Here is a 16,769-nt window from a genome sequence, read left to right as displayed (position 1 = left end):
CCTCACAAGTGGAAACATTCTATCAGTATCCACTTTTATCAAACCTTTCATAATTTTAAAGACCTCTATTAGGTCACCCCTCAGCCTTTTTTCAAGCGAAAGAGACCCTTTCCTGATATGTATACCCTCATATTTCTGGTATCATCCTTGTAAATCTTCCCTGCATCCTCTCCAGTGCCTCTATATACGTTTTATAATATGGCAACCAGAACTATACACAGTACTCTCAAGTGTGGTCTAACCAAGGTTCAATACAAGTTTAACATAACTTCCTTACTTTCAATTCTATACCTCTTTTTAAAAAAAAAAAACCCTAGTGCTTGGTTTGCTTGTTTATGGCCTTGCTAATCTGTGTCACAACCTTCAGTGATTTGTGCATTTGTACTCCGAGATCCATTTGTTCCTCTACCCCACCTTGACTCTCACCCGCCATGTAATAAGTGACCTCCGTATTGTTCCTATCAAAATGTAATACTTCTGTGTTGAACTTCATTTGCCAATTATATACCCATTCTGCAAGTTTATTAACGTCCTCCTGTAATTTGTTGTAGCCCTCCTCAGTATTGACTTTCTCCCAAATTTGGTGTCATCTGCAAATTTAGATATTGTGTTTTTGATTCCAGAGCCTAAATCGGTAATGTAAATTGCGAAAGCAGTGGTCCCAGCACTGATCCTTGTGGAACACCACTACCCACCTTCTGCCACTGTCAATAGCTACCCTTTACTCCTACTCTCTGCTTTCTGTCTTGGAAGTCAGCTAGCTATTCATTCTGCTAATTGTCCCCTTCGCATTCTCTGACCTTGTTCATCAGTCTATTATAGGGTACCTTATCGAAGGCCTTTTGGAAAATCTAGATAAGTTACATCTACTGCATTATCATTGTCTACTCTGTCTGCTACCTCTTCAAAACATAAATAAGGTTGGTCAAGCAAGACTTTCCCTTTTGAAATCCATGCTGACTATTCATTATTATATTTTTGGTTTCTAGATGTTCTTCTATTTTCTCCTTTAGTAGGGATTCCATTATTTTTTCTACCACCGATGTTACGCTGACTGGTCTATAATTACCTGGACATGTTCTATCCTCCTCCTTAAATATAGGTATTACGTAGCTAACTGCACCACACCTTTTTCTAACGAATTATTAAATATGTGTAGTAATATCTCTGCTGTCTCTTCCCTAGATTCTTTAAAAATGCATGGATGCCATCCATTGGACCAGTGGTTTTATCCTCCTGAGTTTGATTAGTTTATTTAATATATCTCCTTTTTTATTTTAAATGTACTTATCTCATTACGAATCTCGTCATCCAATGTCAAGTCCACCTATCTCCTTGATAAATACTGAAGCAAAATATTTATTTAATATTTCTGCTTTTTCTCTGTCATTACCTGTGGCATTATCCTGTCTATCCCTTAATCGCCTTATTCCCATTCCAACCTTCCTTTTTTTGATTGATGTACCTGTAAAATATTTTACTATTTTGTTTTAAATATAGTCGTTTTAAGTATAGTCTTTGTCACTGGGGAGGAACAGCTGAGTCTTTTTTCATTTTAATGATGGTATGCAGGGGATAATTTTAAGACAGCCACTCATTTTGTAATTGCCATTATTTGGAAAAAAAATGTCCCCTCACACATCCAGTTTTATCTGTGCATTTTTTTTTTAAATTTACTTCATTTATTGAAACTATCGGACTGCTGTTGCTGTCATCCTCTATAGACAAAAATGAGCTGATGTTCGATTTTTGTGACTTCTTTTCAATTAGTATTCCCAATTAAATATTGGGAAGACCAAAGCCATTGTTTTCGGTCCCCGCCTCAAACTCCGTTCCCTAGCCACTGACTCCATCCCGCTCCCCAAAATCTGTCTGAGGCTGATCCACACTGTCCATAACCTTGGTGTAATATTTGACCCTGAAATGAATTTTTGACCACATAGCCACAGCATAATTAAGATCGCCTATTTCAACCTCCGTAAAATTGCTCGTCTCCACCTTTGCCTCAGCTCATCCGCTGCTGAAACTCTCATCCATGCCTTTGTTACCTCTAGACTTGACTTTTCCAACATACACCTGACTGGCCTCCCACATTCTACCCTATGTAAACTTGAGGTGATTCAAACCTCGGCTGCCCGTGTCCTAACTCGCACCAAGTCCCGCACACCCATCACCCCTGTTCTCACCACTACATTGGCTCCCGGTTAAGCAACACCTCGATTTTTAAAATTCTCATTCATGTTTTCAAATCCCTCCATGGCTTCGCCGCTCCCTATCTCTCTATCTCATTCAGCCCCCACAACCCCCCCGAGATATCTGTGCTCCTCTAATTCTGCCCTCCTGATTATAATCGCTCAACCATTGGTGGCCATGCCTTCTGTTGCCTAGGCCCTCAGCTCTGGAATTCCCTGTCTAAACCTCTCCTCCTCTCTGTCTCTCTTTTCTCCTTGAAGACACTCCTTAAATCCTACCTCTTTGACCAAGCTTTTGGTCAGCTGCACTAGTTTCTCCTTATGTAACTCTGTGTCAAATTTTTTGTCTCATGATACTCCTGTGAAGTGCCTTGGGACGTTTTGCTACGTTAAAGGTGCTATATAAATTCAAGTTGTTGTTGTTGGTATATAGCAATGGAAGAGCAGGAGGAGGAAAAGGGAGATGAAGATGAAGATGTGGTGATGCTGAGTGAAATTACACCAACTCCAGAGCAGAGGGCTCTTGCCTCAGAGTTGCTTCTTCCACCAACTTTCTTCTGTTACAAGAACAAGCCAGGTTACCATAGTAGTGACGATGAAGGTGTGCTCAAAATGATTAAGTACAATTGGAATTATGCCCTATTTATAGATTTAGAGTTGCTAAGAGAATAAATTGCTTATGACATTATTCCCCTTTAATAATGGAACACATTTCTTCCCCTGCATCCCACTCAAAAAAAAAAAGGAGGGAAATTTTACCTAATGGGAAAAATGGTTCTCTACTTCCTGGAGATCCACGTATCAGATCTCAAAACAGGAAACAAGAATCTTGACTGAATGCATTTGTGAGGATTGCCAACTTGTTGATCCCAGAGATCTACATAGTCGTGCTCACTGGTACTTCATTTTTTACATTACGAATAGCTGTTGTATTTCCTCCTTTCTTGAAAATGAAGTGCTAGAACGCATCAAGACTCTTTAGATTTGAGAGACGATATCGGGTTTATTGGCTGGAATTTTCCGGGGTGGTAACGGCTGTGATCAGTGGTGGGCCAGGTGGGAAAGGTTCCCTCAGGCGTGTCTGTCATCGTGGAGCCGAGCCGACCGGCAGCGGCGGGCAACTCAATGGGAATCTTTATCGGGTAGTTTACAAGCACTTGAGCCTTTTTTCACATAATTTCTCTGCATGGCCACGGGATTCACACAGCTCAGGAACCATGTCTGTCAACTTGAGGCGGACGTTCCATGACCACTGCTCCAGCTGATTACTTGTCAGCATCAAATGTACAGTAAAAGCTCCCACCTGACAGATGATCACTTTCCTCTGGCAGAAGCTGTTGCTTAGTTCATTTCCAGCACAGGTTCTGCAGGCTGCAAGTGTCTCCAAAAAAATTTCCCTCCAGTGTCACCCCATTGGAAGAACTCTGCCGGCATTGACAGAATGCTTCCATCATCTGTACTTCACCTGCCATCTATTCCATCAACGTGGGTGCTGTTTATACTGTCTCAGAATCGGACCACAATGAGCCCCAACACCAGGAGCACCAACAACACTGACCATCTCTGCAATCACCTGATGCTGGACAGAGGGCATAGCACTGGAGCACATTACTTCCTGGGATGCCAGGGATGTCCTCACCATGGCCAGATTTAGTAACTTTACCTATATGGCTGCTACATGATGCGCCAGGTTGGCACCACCCCACACCAACACCATAAAGCATCCCTACCACGACCAAGCTATTCCCTTTACACTCTCCATTGCGGGGAGGGACCATTATATCTCATCATTCACTACAACTCACTAAGCCACTTCCAAAGATGCACACAAATCTGTCCAAGACCAGAAAGTGTTAAATCATAGAATGGTTATAGCACGGAACAAGGACATTCGGACCTTCTAGCCCGTGCTGGCTTCTCTGCAAGAGTACCTCAGCTGGTCCCACACTCCTGCCCTTGCCCCGTAGCCCTGTAGATTTTTTTATTTCCGGTACTTGTCCAACTCCCTTTTGAAAGCAGTGATTGAATCTGTCTCCACCACCCAAAATTAAAATAAAGGTTTTTATGTTTGACACCACATTAACAGAAACTTTACATAAACATTGGATAAAACACCCAAGTGGCTACCCTTGTGTAGTGTTGTTATGATTGCACTAGGATGAGGGTGAGTGCAAGGGGTGGTGGCTAGTGAGATGGGGATCTGATAATATAAATAGAGAGGGATGGGTGGGGGTGCAAGGTATGTTGGTGTGAGTCAGGATATGCTGGAGTAGGATAGGGAAGGATGAATGATGGGGATGTGATGAGTGGCACAGCAGGATGAAGTTGAGTGTGGCTTTGTACTAATGTTTCCTTTTCTAATGAGACCATTGAAACGTTTGTGGCACTGCACCCAGGTCCTCCTGACCACATCCCTGCTTGTGACCTCCTCTGCAATGTGCAACCAGGCTGTCTTGGTCTCCTAGGGAGGTCGCTTCTGCCCATCGGAAGGGAAGAGGACCTCCCTGTGTGCTCTGACTCCCTCCATAAGCATGTGGAGGGAGTCATGGGAGAACCTGGGTGCAGCCCTCTACCTCTGTGCAGTGCTTGTCAGTGTTTGCAGCACTCCAATGCTGTAGTACACTGACAGTACTATGTTAGATTAAACTTCAAATCTAATGTTGCCATGGTCCTTTAAAGATCCCAGCTGAAAACGCGTCATGAATGTCTTCACCAGACTCGCTCCATCTCATTGGGCCGGGTAACACGATGGGCGAGATTAATAGGCCCCATAAGTTAAGTTCATTTTCGACAGCGGGATGGAGCCAGCAGCGGGGTCGTTACCCGCCATGGACACCGACCGCACTAGACCCACCGAAGTAGGCAAAATTCCAGCCATTGCTGTAAAATTCAAGTACCATACCAAAATGCGCCCCATATAATTGCTGCATCTCTTGACGACAACAAATAAATGCACTGAAGCATAATTTGACAATTTCAGCATTTGCAACGTTTTAATCCTTTTTTTTTTCTTCAGAGGAGAGTTTTGAGACAGCGGTAAGGAAGCTGGGTGGGCAGCTTTACCCTAACCACAATGAATACTTTTAATGTCTTCTGGTAAGCTCTAAGCTATTTTTCACCTATAGTTCAATTTGTTGCAGTGATGGTAATTTCTAATCTCGTCTTCTGGTTCCATTATTTATCTCCTCATCTCTCATCTAGCACTTTCTCTTCATGAGGCAGAAACGAGTGGCACTCCTCTAATGAGTCACAAATAGTAATATTGAAGCAAATGTAGTTTTATACTTAACTTTGTGGGTTAATGGCATACTCACTCTCCCCTTGGGGATACACACTATATATATACACACCTATTCCAGATAATTTAAATGTTAGAAACATTCAAGTGTGCTGAAGTTTAGCCAGATTATACCATGCAGTTTAACAGCAGAGAGCACTGGTAAGGTTCCTCCTGCTTGTCCAGTCAGGTCCACCATACCATTTGAGTACTGGTGAACATATGGCAAAAAAGGACCACGAAGCTTATTAATATTCACCCTCACATACTACCCTCCCAATTTCTAGTAATAATTGCTACCGTAGGCAAGAAAAAGGAATTAAACCCCAAAGTCAAAACAGGATAACCTATGGAAAAACGCTCTTTGATCTCTGAAGGCAATAGAGCCAGCTCCAGCAGACCATAGCTACCCATGACTCATTACTGGACATGCTCCCTAATATGCTCCTACTCTCTTGGGAATAGAAGATTGTACAGAAAGGGAAAGGACCATTTTCATCTACCTAGAAGTCCCAGCGTTCCTACCAATGTTCCCTGTAATGTTATTTTGGGTGCCTGGCACCATTAAATGGCTCTACAGCCCATTCAAATCTTGGCGCATGCACAGTTTCTCCCATGCAAAAGCTGGTGAACAGCCAGCACGGGACCTCCAGACCGCTGCGCGGACGTCTAGCTTAATGAGAACGTTGGTTCCTACCCCTCTTAATTTCTGATATCCTTTAATAAACCTGTCTGCCCAAAAAAATTATCGATCACTTCCTTCATTATTTTTAACGTGCCCTGCTTGCATTACCTCTCTGAGTAGGCTATTCCCTCATATTCACAACCCTTTACACAAAGATGTTACTCAGTAACTGTATTCACCTTTACTCCTGTAAGTTTGTATTCATGTTTCTATGTCCCAGAGCGTTTGTTAATATTGAACATTACTTAGGGCCCCGATTTTAACTCTAGGCAGGTTCTGGGTGAGTGGGTGGCTAATTGAGTTGGAAACTCATCCACTGCTGCAGATATTAGGCCACGGCTATTTTAACTCCCGGGCCTCATTAACATGCAGGAACATGTGGGAAGCAGTGGAAAATTGCCAGGCCCGGAGGCCACCCAGCGACAGAAGATAAGTGGCGGGATTGGATTGTAGGAACATCTTGCGGGGGTCTCGTTTCGTAAGATGGTGGGTGTGTCCATGGCAACGGAGGCCTACGGTTTCCTTGTGGAGCCCTGAGGAGCACTCCTGCTCCTCTTGGCCCCACAAAGGAAAGAAAAACATTTACCTTTTGGCGGCCTCTTATGGTCCTGGGGTGGTCTGGCAAGAAAGCTTCAGTGGATTCCCTGGTCAAGCCTGAATTACAATTGCGGAGGGGTCCTGATGACATAATCGGGACCCAAGATGCGTATATCAAGAAGAACCCCATCAACCTGGGGAGCGTGTCCTTGTTGCCTGCAGGCGGTAAGCTCCTGGTGGCCGGCTCCAGGGCGGGTAAGTAACTCGGAGTGGGTAGGATTAAAATCGAAACTCTGGATTCTGTTTATCTTTTTAGAATCTTAAAAACCTCAATCGTATTACTTAGAAGCTCTTTTTTTGAATTTCATTTATCAATTTATTTACCATTCTTCGTACACCCTCCAGGACCAGGATGTTCACCTGTATTAGAATATCCAGAATTGTATATTCAATACTCAAGTCGAAACAAACCAATGCTTTGTACAAATTAATTATCATTTCCTGGAACATGTGCTATATTTCTCAATTTGGACATGTTAAGATCCTGTTTACCTTTTTTCATCACCTCTGCATGTGGTGCTGACAATTTGGGGGGTATTTTCTCTCCCCTCCCTGCCCCTCTCAAAATCTGAAGCCCCCTCTTCTGTGTCACTTTGTGCAGACTATTCCCATTTATTTTGTACTCCTATTTGTTTCTCTTCCTAAGCTTCATGACTTTGCTTTTCTTTGCCATCCATTAACAAATGTGGCTAGACCACATCAATTGCTATCACTCCCCTCTGCCAAAACAGCCCACTATTTTATCCTCGAGAGCAGAGATAACCCCTGGTTTCTTTTTACCATTACCAACTCTCTTCTTAAACCGCTCTCTCCTGTCCCCTCCAACAAATGCAAGGAGCTCATTCATTCAACTGCCTCTCGTGCTTTGCCGCTCCCTAGCTCTGAACCTGGGTCTCCATCTAGCTTCTCTCCTATCTTCCCCCATGCCCTCTCCAAGCTAAGCAACTTATAAGCCAGTTTGCTGAAGGTAACATGTTTTTATACTGTAATTCAGTTATTGTTGTTGCAGATGAATATGCAATAGGAACCTAATGTTCATTTGTGTAATTACTTTATTTGTCTTTTCTTTCAGTGTCTTAAAGCAGAACCTGAAGAGTGCCAAGGATACTTCAAGTACAAAGTGGATCAAAGTCATGTTTACTTCTTTGCTATCCATAAATTAAATTCTTGTCTGTTCTGTATGGGCAACAAAATTATTGTTTTGCCATTTTTTTTTTGTATATATTGGTGTGATAGAATGTTAATATTCTGCAATTGGATTCCCTCATATACATGCATTGGCACCAAGCACCAACTTAATTTTTTTTTTAAAGACTTTTGAATTGAGTCAGTTCCATATTTTTGCATAAAGGAGCACAGTTATGGTAAGTGCTTCTAAAGCAGTTTCAGAGAAGAGTGGGACATCTTGAGCCTGGACAGCAAGTGTTGGTAGCTATTAGACTATGGTGGGCACCATATCCAAATCTTATCTGATGCTCATATAATACTGATCCAATGCACTTTCCAGCAAGTCACTGAATACTAATCGAGAGCAGAAATCCTGGCTGATCTTCCCTTCCCTCAGCCAAGGGATCGTTGAAGCCAATTGTGGAGCCTCATCACTGCCTAAACTTAGACCATCCTGTTATGTATGGCTCAACATCACACTGGCTAGTGCATTTATCTACTGAGCCTCAGGGATGCAAACATCAACTCTATTTGCACTGTTTTTAGTTTTTTTGTGGAATAAAATGTTCACACCTTGATCTATATGGCATTCTGGGAACAAATAGGTACAGGACTGAAGTAATTCAGAGTAAGTAGAGGGCCAAACAAAATTCGATGATAGCCTAATAATCAGAACTTTAGTACTGCATGCAGAGTTTCTTTATAATTGTAGTTAAGAATGGAAAGGAATGATTTTGAGATTTGGCAGTCCATGGTGTACGCAAGTCTCTTGTGCAAAAACCTCCCATGCTTTGGTACCAAACAGAAGCACAATCTTATACAGTGAACCATTGGGCAGATAGTATATGAAGTAGAAGTGTGACTGAAGACAGCATTTATCTGAGGCGAAGGTTAAAGCAAGAAGAGGGGAACCCACATCACATGTGATCAAGGTGTGCTTCATGCTAATTCTGAAAGTAAAAGGACAAAATAAGATTTCATTGCTCAGCAACGTCATTATTCAACTTGGGGGAATAAGCAAAACTAGTTAAAAGTTCTTGTGCAGTGATGAAAATGTTCGTGCTATGGTGCACCTCTGGATCTATCAGATTATTGATTGTTTCTACAGCAGTTTTGCATTTAAACCAGATTCAATGATGTGTAAAAAAAAAAAAAAATGTTGGAACACATTTTTATCAAATAATGGGTTCATGTTATGGATGAATGTGAAAAGCTTGTGTGTCCCACAGTGGTGTTTTTCAAGCATATATTTCAGTTCTTGCCTATCGGCATTTTATGTGGCAAACAATTTTGGATTAAATGTTAGCAATATTGCATCTTTGCAGTATTTTGAACTTAAATGTTACAACTTATTAGACATGGTTTAGAATACTCTGATCTGCCCTGCCTTTTCTGTCAATTATAGTATATTTGTTCTAAAATAAGTTGTTTTTTCTGTTTTCTAACTTTTTTTCCACCTTTGTCTGATCTAGTCTCCATGGGCTCAAGTTTTCACACGATAAAAAACGGGCGCCCCTCCGAGCTGGGCGCCTGTTTTTCGCGCCTAAAACGGTGCCTAAAAAAAAATCGCGATTCTGGAGCGTTCTGCAGCTCCAGGGGGGCGGAGCCTACACTCGCGCCGATTTTGTAAGTGGGAGGGGGCGGGTACAATAAAATTAGTTTTTTTTCCTGCCGGCAATGCTGCGCATGCGCGTTGGAGCGTTCGCGCATGCTCAGTGTGAAAAAAACATTGGCACACGGCCATTTTTGTAGTTCTTTGTAGCTGTTTAATTTTTGAACATTTTTTTAATAAAAGCACATTGCCATCAGCACTTGCAGCCTTCTCACTGTCTCCTTCCCCCCAACCCCCTGCGGGAAGAACGGGCGCCTCCTCTCTCCCCCTCCCCCCCCCCCCCCCCCCGCGCGGGAAAGAACGGGCGCTTCCTCTCTCTCTTCCCCCCCCTGCGCGGGAAGAACGGGTGCCTCCTCTCTTTCTTCCCCCCCCCCTCCCGCGGGAAGAACGGGTACCTCCTCCTCCCCCCCCCCCCCGGGCGGGAAGAACGGGCGCCTCAGGCTGACTGCAGCATTCTCCGTGCCTGAAGCACTTTCACACACGTAGGAAGATGGTTTATTTAATCTTTTCTTTGCTTATAAATGTTTATTCAGGTTGGATTTATTTGTATAATATTTGTAGAAGTATAAATAAGGATTTATTGTAGAATTTAATAAATTCCCTTCCCCCCCCCCCCCCCACCACCTCGTTCTGGATGCCTAATTTGTAACCTGCGCCTGATTTTTTAATGTGTAGAACAGGTTACAAAAATCTTCACTTGCTCCATTCTAAGTTAGTTTGGAGTACATTTTCACTGTGGAAACTTTGAAATCAGGCGTCAGTGGCCGGACACGCCCCCTTTTGAAGAAAAAATTCTGTTCCAAAGTAGAACTGTTCAACCTGACTAGAACTGCAGAAAAAAAAATGTGGAGAATTGCGATTTCTAAGATAGTCCGTTCTCCACCAGTTGCTCCTAAAAAATCAGGCGCAAATCATGTGGAAACTTGGGCCCCATATGTTGCCTGTCTGAGGCGGGCTGCTAGGAGATTTGCAAGAACAGCCAGCTTTTCCCTCAATTTCTCTTGCATCCTTTAGGGCAGAAGCTAGGTTTCCACAGTGGTACAGCTGAGATCAGTAACTTAGTATAAGGGGGCTGGTAAGTGTGAACCCACAGCCCACCACTTGGTGACACAGCATGGTGGTGTGCTGCCATGTTTTTAATATAATGCCTAGTGGCTCCTTTTTGGTTTTTTTTAAATTGCTCAATGCAGTAAATAAAAGATTTAACACATTGGAATCAAAGTTATTATAAATAAACCACTGTTTCTGTTTAGATTAGAACACAACTGTTTTTAAAAAATATATATATTTTTATTTTCTCTGCTCCACTCCTGATGATTCCTGACTTGTTCCGTGGGTACCAGCCGCCCCTCCGTAAACCATCCGCCCCCTCTTACCTCAACAAAATAGCCATTTGTTTTTTTTTCTCTTGGGATGTGGGCAAAATACTTATTACCCATCCTTTTTACCCCAAGGTGATGATCCTTATTCTATCGATTGCAGAAATGAGCGGTGCGCTAGAGGGGTACAAGAGTCATTCACGTAATGTATCTCGGGCAGATTCTCTTCCCTGAAAAACATGATTGAACCAGTTTTTTTTTCAGTGTTCAGTTTGCAGTCCTGGTACCTCATAAATTACCAGATTTTATTGAATTTCACAACTTGCCATCGTGGGAATTCACAACCTCGAGGTTGATAGTCTAGTACCATAATGAAAAATGTGTTTCTTCAAAACAAGTACAGCACACTGTCGATGGACATTTTGACTGAGGAAATCACATCCAAATTCAATGTTGCCTTCATCCGATTTCCAGATATTCATATGCTTTCCAGGAGGGATCACTAGATTGTCAAATCTAGGAATGGGAACATGGTTTTCACCTCCACCAGCCTCGCTGAGATCACGTGACACATACCACTGACCATTAGAGGAGCTGAAATGTCAGTTTTTAAAACTCTGTCCAGAATAAGCATGACCTAAACAAAATATTTTTGAAATTAACTTTTTTGTGCAAAATACCATGATGGGTGCAGCAACTTTTAACTTTATAAAGCAAACGTTATATAACAATTTGCATTTATAGAGTGCCTTTCCCAGGAGCAAAATTAGACATAAATTGACACCGAGCCGAAGAAGGAAACATTAGGACAGATAACCAAATGAATGATGAAAGAGAGGTTTTAAGGAGCATCAAAGGGAGGTTTTGGGAGGAATTTTCAGAGCTTGAGGCCTAGACAGCTGAAGGCACGGCCGTCAGTGGTGTGGCGAGGGAAGTCGAGGATCCACAAGTGGCCAGAATTGGAGAAACAGAGAGTTCTCGGATGATGTATAGAATGTATTTAACAGTTCTGCAAGTGTGTGAGGCTGGTTTTCATTTTAGAGCACGTCCCAATAGTGATTATACTTCCAGGAAGTAATCCATTGAATGTGAGACACTTTGGGACATCCTGGGGATGTGATGGAGAGCTATATAAATGCAAATTCTTTTGCTCTTAGCTGTTCATTATTTGGACTTAAGGGGTTTTATTCCATTATCTGGGGAGCTATTAGCTTGAGGGAAAGAATTTTATGAAATTGTTTCATCCACATAAATGCGGCAGAACTTTGACTGGTTACTGTGCCGACTACAGCAATGTGTAACAAGATTACAAGGATACTTCATGACAGTTACTTTTGGGATGAAGAATATATTTTATAAAAGCAGCATTTTATTTCATACCATTGTTGAATGCAATGAGGGTTGGTGCACATTCTGGCTGTATGATTATCCATATGTAAACATCTGGACATGCAATTTAATTGATGTAGTTTCCTGCCATTCGTATTACCATTTGAAATTAAGTGATACTTGGCTGTAATAAAGGAATTTTAAAATGAACTTTTGTGTTTGCAATAATTGTCACATTTCAAGGTATGTCACCCAGTTTCTTTCAGTGGTTCTGTTATTTCTGGAAACCTGCTGGAGCTATGATTGACTGTGGTGCCATCTACTGGCTTAATTCATATAATAATTTGTTTGAAATTTAGTATTTTAGTCTGGGGGTTGGGGGGACATATGTCCCCTCCCCAGCCTTTACATCCCAGGTAACTTAGTCCTATTTGCACATATTTCTTCTTATGGCCATGTTCGGGGCTGGCAAAGGATCTGCCCCCAATAGACAGTCCTGCATATTTAGGTGTAAGTTTGAGATCCGACCTCAGGATCCTGACCCAGATTGCAGCTATTGCAGACTCCTTGCTGAAGCTACTCTTGAGTCTGCCGTAAAGACACAGATTTTCTTCAGGGCCAATATCTGGTCATTCATTTGCTGTTTGTGGCATCTTTTTTTGTACATCAAATATTTCCCTCTTTGCACTGGGATGGCGGCAAGGACGTATCTCTAGTGCCAGAGCCCCAACCCGTTTTCCTTGGCGTGCAGGGCTCCCAGCGGATCCATTGCATCATTTAAAAGGGTAGAAGAGCCCAAAGATGAAAATGGCCCATGACTGGCAGGTGCTGAGGCTGATTTGAGGGAGGAGTGGCCCCCACCAGGAGACTTGAGGGCCATTACTGTATTTAACCAAACGATCCTGGGGAGTGGCAGACGGGAGGGAAACAGGCCAGGGTGTGGCAGCATCACTGTCCCGCTACCCGCTATTTCCAGTGAGACGGCAAATTTAAGAACACGAAATAGGTGTAGGCCATACGGTCCCTCGAGCCTGCTCCGCCATTCAATAATCGTCGACCTCAACTCCAATTTCCCACCCGATCTCCATATCCCAGGATTCCCCTAGACTCCAAAAATCTATCAATCTCAGCCTTGGAATATATACAGAGATTCAGCATCCACAATCCTCTTGGGCAGAGAATACCAAAAATTCACAACCCTCAGTGAAGAAATTCCTCTTCATCTGAGTCTTATGGCCTCTAATCCAGAGACTCTGCCCCCTAGTTCTAGACATTCCAGCCAAGGGAAACAACCTCTCAGCATCTACCCTGTCAATCCCCTTCAGAATCTTGTATGTTTCAATGAGATCACCTCACATTCTTCTAAACTCCACAGAGAGTATACTTCCAATCTACTTAATCACTCCTCATAGGACAACCCTCTCATCCCAGGAATCAATCTAGTGCACCTCTTGTACTGCCTCCAAGGCAAGTATATCCTTCCTTAGATAAGGAGACCAAAACTGCAATTGTAGCAAGACTTACTTACTCTTATACTCCAACCCTTTGCAATAAAGGACAATATGCCATTTGCCTTCCTTATTGCTTGCTGCACCTGCATGCTAGCTTTCTGTATTTCTTGCATAAGAACACCCAAATCTGTCAACACTAACATTTAAAAGTTCCGCACTATTTTTTTAAATTCTGTTTTTCTGTTCTTTCTACCAGTGAATAAGCTCATGTTTCCCAAATTATACTCCATCTGCCACCCATCTTCCCACTCACTTAGTCTATCTATATCCCTTTGCAGATGCTTTGTGTTCTCACAGCTTACTGTCCCACCTAGCTTTGTATCGTCAACAAACTTGGATACATTACACTCGGTCCCTTCATAAAATCATAGAAGTTTTCAGTACGGAAGGAGGCCATTTCAGCCCGTCGTGTCTGTGCCGGCCAAGAAGAGGCTATCCAGCCTAATCCTACTTTTCAGCTCTAGGTCCGTAACCCTGCAGGTTATGGCACTTCAAGTGCACATCCAAGCATCTTTTAAATGTGGTGAGGCTACCACCCCATCAGGCAGAGAGTTCCAGACCCCCACTGTGAAGAAATTTCCCCTCAAATCCCCTCTAAACCTTCTAGCAATTACTTTAAATTTATGCCCCCTGTTTGTTGACCCCTCTGCTAAGGGAAATATGTTCTTATATAGTGGATAGAAAGGGCTATAGCAATAGGAACAGGAGTAGGCCATATGGCCCCTCTAGCCTGCTCTGCCATTCAATAAGATCATGGCTGATCTGATCAAGGACTCTGCTCCACTCCCCGCCCGCTCCCCATAACCCCTTATCGTTTAAGAAACTGTCTATTTCTGTCTTAAATTTATTCCATGTCCCAGCTTCCACAGCTCTCTGAGGCAGTGAATTCCACAGATTTAAAACCCTCTACGAGAAGAAATTTCTCGTCATCTCTGTTTTAAATGGGCGGCCTCTTATTCTAAGATTGTGCCCTCTAATTCTAGTCTCCCCCGTCAGTGGAAACATCCTCTCTGCATCCACCTTGTCAAGCCCCCTCATAATCTTATACGTTTCGATAAGATCACCTCTCATTCTTCTGAATTCCAATGAGTAGAGGCTCAACCTTTCCTCATAAGTCAACCCCCTCATCCCTGGAATCAACCTAGTGAGCCTTCTCTGAACTGCCTCCAAAGAAAATATATCCTTTTGTAAATATGAAAACCAAAACTGCATGCAGTATTTCAGGTGTGGCCTCACCAATACCTTATATAGCTGTAGCAAGACTTCCCTGCTTTTATACTCCATCCCCTTTGCAATAAAGGCCAAGATATCATTGGTCTTCCTGATCACTTGCTGTACCTGCATATTCTCCTTTTGTGTTTCATGCAAAAGTACCTCCAGGTCCCGCTGTACTGCAGCACTTTGCAATCTTTCTCCATTTAAACAATAGCTTGTTCTTTGATTTTTTTCTGACAAAATGCATGACCTCACACTTTCCAACATTAGATTCCATCTGCCAAATTTTTGCCCACTCACTTAGCCTGTCTATGTCCTTTTGCAGATTTTTTGTGTCCTCCTCACACATTTCTTTTCCTCATATCTTTGTATCATCAGCAAACTTGGCTACGTTACACTCGGTCCCTTCTTCCAAATCGTTAATATAGATTGTAAATAGTTGGGGTCCCAGTACTGATCCCTGCGGCACCCCACTAGTTACTGGTTGTCAATCAGAGAATGAACCATTTATCCTGACTCTCTGTTCTCTGTTAGTTAGCCAATCCTCTATCCATGCTAATATGTTACCCCCCCCCAACCCCATGAACTTTTATCTTGTGCAGTAACCTTTTATGTGGCACCTTGTCAAATGCCTTCTGGAAGTCCAAATACACCACATCCACTGGTTTCCCTTTATCCACCCTGTTTGTTACATCCTCAAAGAACTCCAGCAAATTTGTCAAACATGACTTCCCCTTCATAAATCCATGCTGAATCTGACCAAATTTTGCTTTTCCAAATGCCCTATATCTCGTCCCCTCATAATTTTATACACATCAATGAGATCTCCCCTCAGCCTCCTCTGTTCCAATGAAAACAAACCCAGCCTATCCAATCTGTCCTCATAGCTAAGATTCTCCACTCCCGGTAACATCCTCATAAATCTCCTCTGTACCCTCTCCAGTGCAATCACATCTTTCCTGTAATACGGTGACCAGAACTGCACACAGTACTCCAGCTGTGGCCAAACCGGTGTTTTATATAGTTGAAGCTTTACCCGCTGTTCTTGTATTCAATGCCTCGGCTAATAAAGGCAAGCATTCCGTATGCTTTCTGAACCAACTTATCCACCTTGCCTGCTACCTTCAGGGATCTGTGGACATGCACCCCAAGGTCCCTTTGTTCCTCTACACTTCTTAGTGTCCTACCATTTAACATTTTTTCCCTTTCCTTATTAGCCCTCCCCAAATGCATTAACTCACTTCTCTGGATTAAATTCCATTTGCCACTGTTCTGCCCACCTGACCAGATGATTGATATCTTCCTGCAGTCTGCAGCTTTCTTCTTCATTATCAACCACACAGATGATTTTAGTATCATCTGCAAACTTCTTAATCATACCCCTTATATTCAAGTCTCATCATCATAGGTGGTCCCTCGAATCGAGGATGACTTGCTTCCACGCTAAAAAAAATGATGAGTTCACAGGTGTTTCGAAAGAAGAACCCGAACTACATCCTCAAGGGTAGAAGATGCCTGTGCGTGGATTTTTTTAATGTGTGGTGGCCGTTGCACACCAGCCACCACACGGGCTTGACAGAGCTCGGTCTTGGTCCTGTGGCAAGGATTAACCAATCAACTGGAGACCTGCTCTGCTGCACAGACCTAGTGCGCACACATATCGCAGTGTGGGCTGGCCTATGCTGCCCCTGGGCCCCTGGCCCCGAACTCACGCCTCCCCTGGGCCCCGATCACATCCCTCCACAGTCTCTCACAGCTCCTTTGTCCCGATCTCGCCGCTCCTGCTGCATCTGCCTATGCTCCAATCACCAACCTGGACCTTGCTGACATCACTCTTCGCTGCTGTTGCCCTCCTGCACCAGCTC

The 16,769-nt window shown here is 43.0% G+C and overlaps 1 protein-coding gene across 2 annotated transcripts in view; it reads left to right on the top strand.

The window, feature by feature from the left end:
• The window catches only part of LOC139245829 (serine-rich adhesin for platelets-like), a 63,314-nt gene extending 50,926 nt beyond the window's left edge, over positions 1–12,388 (top strand). For both annotated transcript variants that reach the window (XM_070871331.1, XM_070871330.1), the window contains exons 9-11: positions 2,626–2,793; positions 5,209–5,288; positions 7,824–12,388. In XM_070871331.1, the coding sequence (XP_070727432.1) occupies positions 2,626–2,793; positions 5,209–5,279 (239 nt within the window). In that variant the 3' untranslated portion in view covers positions 5,280–5,288; positions 7,824–12,388. The remainder of the gene's footprint in view (positions 1–2,625; positions 2,794–5,208; positions 5,289–7,823) is intronic.
• The last annotated feature ends 4,381 nt before the right edge of the window (positions 12,389–16,769 follow it).

Source organism: Pristiophorus japonicus, chromosome 2 (genome assembly GCF_044704955.1).
Source record: "Pristiophorus japonicus isolate sPriJap1 chromosome 2, sPriJap1.hap1, whole genome shotgun sequence".
Lineage (NCBI taxonomy): Eukaryota > Metazoa > Chordata > Chondrichthyes > Pristiophoridae > Pristiophorus > Pristiophorus japonicus.
Note: the sequence above shows the minus strand (reverse complement) of the source record. Positions and strands in the feature narration are given on the sequence as shown.